Source organism: Streptopelia decaocto (genome assembly GCF_964273445.1).
Source record: "Streptopelia decaocto genome assembly, chromosome: 2".
NCBI classification, from domain to species: Eukaryota; Metazoa; Chordata; class Aves; order Columbiformes; family Columbidae; genus Streptopelia; species Streptopelia decaocto.
This window is the reverse complement of record NC_138655.1, coordinates 129,072,189-129,079,449: the sequence shown is the minus strand read 5'-3', so window position 1 is coordinate 129,079,449 and position 7,261 is coordinate 129,072,189. Positions and strand designations below refer to the sequence as shown.

Sequence of the window (7,261 nt, the reverse complement as noted above, 5' to 3'; positions counted from 1 at the left end):
CTGATCTAAAAAATTGTTGTCAAGCCTAATCTTATCATATGAATATTTTTGGCATTGGCTACTTGGCATCTTCTCATTAGAAAATATTTCATAAAGAGATTCTGTGCTAGTTCTAGTGTTGAGACTTTTTGATTTGATGAACTGCAAATCTTTCTTTTGGCAAACTGGACTCATGTTGAAATGCTCAGGGAATATCCCTTGAGGAAGTCTGGTTGTATTGGATCATCGCTAACCTGATTTAATATGCATTTTCAATATATGGCTTGAACGCTTGTGGAGTATTACCTGGTTCAGATTCCTGAACATCTTGAGGCAGAAAGATGGAGAGTGACTTCCCAAATCTCTGTGGCAAATTTAGAAGGGAATGACCAGAACTCTTAACACGTGGAGATCTTCCAAGCCTGTGTGATACCTTTGGAGCATGGCTAGGTATGTTCTCTCCAAAAGCTCTTCCAAATCTCAGAGGCAAATTGGGAATTGGTTTAATACTTCTTTCTTCTGGATAATTTCTCCCAAACCTAAGAGGCAAATTAGCAACTGAATTTGGCATCTTGTTTACTGTAGTAGGGTTCATTTTAATGTTATTTTTTGATCCCCAGTCTTTCATTTCTTCAAAATTGAGACTTCTCTGCTTTTCTTCCAAGATATTATCTTTAATCTAAAGAAAAATAATTAAAAAAAGGATGCTAACATTTTGTAGGGCATTACTCCAGCTACCAATCACACAAAGCATTCATTTTCATATCTCCTTAAAAGCTTCTGGGTAACACTCTTTTTTGGATATTTAATGCTTTTTACCTGTGTTTGCTAAACTCCATTGTAGTGTGAGCTACTTCATATGGATTACCTCATAGGCTGACACTGCCCTGCTTACCTTTTCAGTACACTGACCACAAGAACACGTCTCCATATCAGTATCCGCAATTGTTCAAATGGTGTCAATTGAAAGTATTTCTGGACATGAGTGCCAGTACCTGTGCCATCAGTGAAGTGTGGACAGGAGTCATTGCCAGGTCTGTGTTTGCTAATGTCACCAGCTGAAGCTGCCTGGAGGGGAAGATGCTGACTGTATTTAATGACTTGATACAGACTCTGCCTCTTAGTCATCTGGTCTGTATGAACAGGAGTATGGGCCAAGGTACATGAACGTGCAGCTCATTTCTCCCTAAGCGTTGGGTGGATGCTTTTGACCCAATATTCTGCTGGGCTAATAGCCAGGGAAATGAATGTGTTTGGCCCAAGTTTACATCAGGCCTGTTCTGGCCTTGCAGCATAGAGATTGCCTTGAGCTTTAAATTGCTTTAGTCCTCCACTAGCACGCAAGATGCCTTAGAAGCTCCTGGGCTCCTAATTTTTGTGTAACCAGCACAGAACCTTCTTTCTGTGTCTATGCTGGCATGCAGTGAAGAGCTGAGCCTGGTATATTGCCTGCCTCATGATGTAAAGGGCAGCTTTTGCCTGAAAAATATGTACAAATATGTGTTTTTTTTAATTTCAGTTAAAGACACAAATGCTACTAATCCTAATTTCAGTTCCTTATCCCCATTTAGTGGCTTCCCCAGGAGCTTCTCTGGCTACTGGGAGAGAGAAGGGGAATGAACCATTTTAGTTCATACTGCATTATTAAAACATAGAATGAACTAACCCTCTGATTGCACCTGCACATTCCTTCTGATCTATGTAAAAGACAGGGAGCTGAAGACCAGAGGGTTTCACTAGCATAATTAAATTGTATTTTGGTTTGAAATATCTTTATTACACCAGTGATGATGAGTCAAAAAGAAAGGTTGGCTCTCGTTTCCCAGGGAGTATTTGCAGGGCAGACAAGAAAAGTTATACAGATGAACTGTGCAAATTTGATTTGTCATCTATTGAGACATAATAAATGTGCAAACCTGCAAAGATATTTTTATAGTCAATTTCCAGAGTAAAATTTTTAGACTATTAACTATATTAGATTTATAATGTTCTCTGTTTGTCATTATTTTTTGAGTATTACAAGCATGCCTTTATTAATTTTGGATTAATAATATATCTGTTATATTATGTGCATAAAATGCCTGACAGGAATGTTAATTGAGGCCCCACTGCATAAGTAAGAAACATCTCAGAAAAATTCTCAACTGAATCGAAAAGCTGTATTGCAAGAAAATTGAAACATGAATTGATTTACACAGTATGTGTGTCCAAGCAAGTGAATTTACTGAAAATTCTTTCAGCAAGCCTTTTTCATACTGCTAGTGCTGTAATGCTGAATACTGTGCAATGAAGTTAGGAGAGCCTTTGCCAAAAAAATTAAAAGTGCTCAAGATCTGACCCACAGTTCCCCCAAATAAAATCATAGTAGTACATACAGATCTTACCTCATAATATTTATCATCATCGTCTTCTCTGCTTTCCAGACTGGACTTCATCAGTTCATCTAGGCACATACTATTTGATGTTAGAAAGACCACTGTAGCTAAAGCAAATAGAATAAACTCTTTGGTTGAAATGAATCTCATTTTTCTCAAATTAAGCTTACTTAGGGAGCTCAGAATCTGTACAGAAAACTGTCATCATTTTATATGATCAGAAAACAAAAAGGTTTCGTTCCCTATGACATCAGTCTCAAAAGCTTCAGTTCTTAATAATAATTAGGGAAGTAATTTGAATATATTTGAAGAACGTTAGGAATCTCTTTCGTGAAGTTTTTTAACCAACAGAGCTTCTTATTAGGGACACGCTGACTTCACAAATATTTTCTTCCTGTGAAATATGTCCTAATTAGCTACATTTGAGAGCCATAACAGTATGGTCTCAGAACAACCACAATGCTCCATCACTAGTACACAAAAACACCTTGTTTCTTTCTTTTGTATTAGTGTTCCCAGAATGACTACGAAAGATGCTTTCTCCATGTTTGTATTCTTCGGCTTAAATGGATCATATTTTGGATCATATAATGCTTGTTCATAGTTATGTACAAATAGGGACATTTGGCCCATTGAAATCAAGTGCTGTCTATTGAAGTTGTTGATCAGGTCATAAGAGATGTTATGAATCAATGAGATCTATTGACGTACATAGTGTCTATGCTCTAAGTTAAGCATGTTAATTCATGTTCAGACTGAGTTAGGAACGTGCTTTTAAAAACATGCTTATCAGTTAAGGTTTTAGAAATTTCAAAGGTCATGTTAGATCTATATTCTTAAGGCCAAATTTCCAACAGTGGTTTTTAAAAAGGCATCTGCACTTTGCTGTGCACAGTGAAAGCACCGGGCTGCCCGTGCATGTTCTGTCCCAGGGTGGGTCAGATCACACACTAAAATGTGCCCTTAAAGTGCACGTTGAATTGGTTGAATTGAACAGGCCAGTGAGACAGGCCATCATAAAAAAAAAAAAAAAAAAAAGGCTCATCTTGTGTTGTTCTTCCATTTGTTATCCTTAAATTCTTGAAATGATTGCCTAAATCTTGTAAGTGGATACTTAAAATGAGCTGCATAAGAAATCTGATTGCACATGGTAAGTACTCATACTGGAAAACCAGACTTTAGACAAGTTACTTTGCAATTCAACACTGGGGTTGTAAAAGGTCCGTTCTATCACAGCACAGGCAAAGTTGTCCCAAGATAACATATTTTATGCTGTGGGCAGCATGGATAGTATGGACTGTTAATCTGTTGAATATACGTTACTGTCTTCATTGTGCTTTGGAGCTGAAGGATTTGCAAGTAACCTCATCTTAGAGTGAAGTTGGCTGTTTTTAAAGCTGTATGGCCTGCATGGAGTCATTTCTACCTTAGATTCTCTGAAACTGAGATCCTAGAGGCATTAAGCAGCTTTGCATTAGAGCTAACAAGATACTCAAACCCCTTTTTGGTCTCACAAGAGCCACAAGTTGTATGTTGGAAAACTGCTCTGACATGATTGCTCCTCTAACTTGACCAAGATAACAGGAAACACTAAACCTATCACCTAAATTGTTTACTATAGCCATTTGAAGTGAAAAAAAGAAGAAAAATAAATTCCAACAAATGATCTCTCTGGGAGAAATGACTTCTTTGCCTCTCCCACACATTAACCCTTATCCAACATCAGGAAGAGCAGCAAGCCCCTGTTGTCCAAGCTTGGACCATCTTGTGCCCATTCTCCACAGATATGTGGTTCCTGTCTCCCCCAACTCCTCTAATTACTGGGTAATTAGAGGGTAGGAAGACAGTGTTTTGGGAGTGTCTCCTCAAAGGCAACAAGGATAAGCAATTTTAGAGGGAATTTGAAACCTTCTTGAGGAGAGGATGACATGAGGCCTTTGGATAGATGCTGTGCAATGCCTACTACCACACTCTCATACTTTCTAGTGAACCCTCTGGCATTTTTCTGTGAGAGAATGGCAAACAGTGGACTAGATAGGCAGTGTGTATGATCTGGCCTGGTAATTCCCGTGAAATACTGCTCTTTTTAGCTGGGCTTCAATGCCTGCCCAGCCGCCATCATTCCACATGTTCATTCCAGATAAATGGTGTACCTGGATCACAGAGGTGCTGGATTTTCTGCCATGATCTCTCTGTGGGATGGGCTCAGGGATCAGGAGTAATCCCATGCCCAAGATAAAGGCCACGACAGCTTTGGACACCAGAGCCTTGGTTTGCTGTGTTAACTGAGCTAAGAAGGTTGGGTTGAAACTAAACCAGATGAGAATGCGGACCTGGGAGCCAGATGCAGAGGTAACATCTGGAAGCAGAGATATGTGGGGGGATCTGGGGGTGGGGTGTCTACCCAGGTGGCTTGTACTGGTACCTGAGGTGAACACGCCTGGCACAGCATGTGTGGGGAAGTGCCTCCTGTCCTAGGGGAGAAGAAAATCCCATTGACAAAGCTGGAAGTGAAAAGGGAAGAGTTTCTTTCAGATGAACTTCCCCAGGTGGAGAGGGTGTGAAAGATTCTGCCCATTTGTTATGTGACAGGAAACCACTAAATTGTTAAAATAGATGAGAATGGTATTAATAAGCTAATTAGGAGCCCCTGTGAGAAATTAATGCATTTTAATCAGTCACCGGCTTTTGTGTGTAGCTTTCCCTTGTTGTAGACACGATTTACATTCATTTCCTCTTTGTTTCTTTGCTGTGCATAATCCTTATGGCCCAGGCTGACAGCAGAAAAGGTTGGGTTCAAAGATCTGGCGTTTTCTTCAGAGGGCTGCTAGAAAAAGTGAACTATGATGGGAGAATAAGGACAGTTCTGCATAGTCTCAAGGGACATTTATTCCCCTTTTCATTCTCTGAGACTGTTCTACAAGATGTGGTTTTAGAGAGGGAGGTGGTAGATGGGGAGGGAAAAGATACTGGAGCAGTAATGATTCATGAGGAGTGGTCCTATGTAGTGTGTAGGAAGTAAGAAGGCATTATCTGTCCTCAGAGTGCCTTGGTAATAGCCATGCTCTCAGAGTAGATGCCTTCTCTCTATCTTTTTGTTTTTAATAATAAATATTCTGGATAGGGAAATGAAGTTTTGGGGATACCAAAACTTTAGTATTTGCAAATCTGGGCCAAATTATTTGAAAAACAGAAGGAATAAGAGGAAGATGTCAATGGAGAAGACCTCTGAAAGGAGCCCATATCCTCTTGATGCTCTGGCAGGTCAGGGGCATCAGTTGTCTCTTTTCAACAGGGGCTGAGTGCAGGTTCCTGACTCTCTGGAGTCTCATGTCAGGGGGCTTCCACAGATGGATTTTCCAAATTCCTTTTCTTTATGGCAACAATAGAGACAATAATGAATGCAGTTCATGCACTAATATCTGTCTAACATGTGATCATTTATCATTGGGCTTTCATTTTACCTTGCTGCTGGTTTATGAACCTCTCTTGATTAATGGTCTTTCAATTAACTGTGTGAAGATATTTGCTTTCTAAATTAAATGGAATTGGCGAGATCCAAAAACTCTCCTGCGTTGTTTGGCACAAATACAAATTCTGTTTTCTCTAAACAGAATAGGAAAATGTATTGCTGTTGTATAAGCCGCATCAGACTTTCTTGAGATTCAGTTTGTCTCCTATGTATGTTGATTTTCTAATCAACATAAAGTGAAGTTTTCAGGTGTTTTGTTTCAGACAGTCAGAGAGTTGTATGTCCCTGTAATTTCTTATGGATTAATTTGCCTTTGATTGCTCTACAGCAAATCTTTGGAAATTACAAGTTGAGCAGTTACAATGATTGTTCATTATCTTTCCTGAGGAAGGACATATCAGACTTTAGTGCTCAAGTACCAGAATGGATAATGTGAGCGCTCTTCATACATGTGACTGCAAATTCCACTGTTTTTAGACCATCTTCAGTAGTGGCATAAGATGGACCAGCTGAAACTGAGGCAGCTGAGGCATCCTGGCATGATCTATTAAAATTATTTCTTTGGGGAGGTAAGAGACATTTGTTGGTGGCAATAAACAGTGTTGGGGCAGTGTTGAATTGCTCCAGCTTGATCCACAGAGTGTCTGATTAAGGCTTATGGAGGGGAAAGGGCCCAGGGACTGTTGGAAACAACTTTTGGGCTCCTGGCCTCTTGTCCTACACTTGTTTTGTCTTCCTATCCTACTCATCAGCCAAGTTATTCAGAGGACTTTACCATAACTGAACTTCTGTTTTGAAAATTCCCCAGTTAAATAGGAGTGAGCCCTCCTATCTACATGTGAAACAAGCCTCACAGGCAAGGCAAATTTAAGAGTTTTCCTGCAGGCGCATGCTACAAACCAGGACAAGGTAGCGTTTGCTTCTTTTTTTCTCTTCATTTAATGTAGATAGGCACAGGAAAGAGCATTATTTTGGCTGAGTGATGCAACGATGAGGTGGGTCTGGTCTGTGATGAGTTACTGCAGTGACTTGATGTATACTTACTTTAAAAATCTGACATTAAAATGTAATTAGTAGTAATGGCAAGAGCAGTTCAATTTCATAAGCAGCTCAGTGCACAGTAAGTTATTTGATTCCAGTGGAAGAACAAGTTTTAATATTGTTCTTTCTTTATATAAGAATATACTGATAAATCCTTATCCATTATTAACAACATATAGCGTGAAAATTGCATGTTATATGACTCATGCCACCAATAAGCATCTGCACATTTCCATAATGAAAAATCATTCATAATATATTCATTTTGCCATTGTGTATTGTACGACCTATTCTATGGCTCATTTTGAAGTAAGAGGATTTACAAATGTATAATTTTTTTCATTGACAAGCAATTCTGTTCATTTTTCACCCATTCCTATGGCATGCAGTGGGT

At 39.2% G+C, this 7,261-nt stretch overlaps 1 protein-coding gene across 1 annotated transcript; it reads right to left on the bottom strand.

Moving 5' to 3' along the window:
* Positions 1-238: 238 nt before the first annotated feature.
* Positions 239-2,504, bottom strand: NPVF (neuropeptide VF precursor; the record flags this gene model as incomplete). The annotated part of the gene is made up of 2 exons (XM_082044602.1): positions 239-658; positions 2,364-2,504. 2 exons carry the CDS (start codon positions 2,502-2,504, stop codon positions 239-241), a joined length of 561 nt encoding a protein of 186 aa, XP_081900728.1.
* Positions 2,505-7,261: the final 4,757 nt, after the last annotated feature.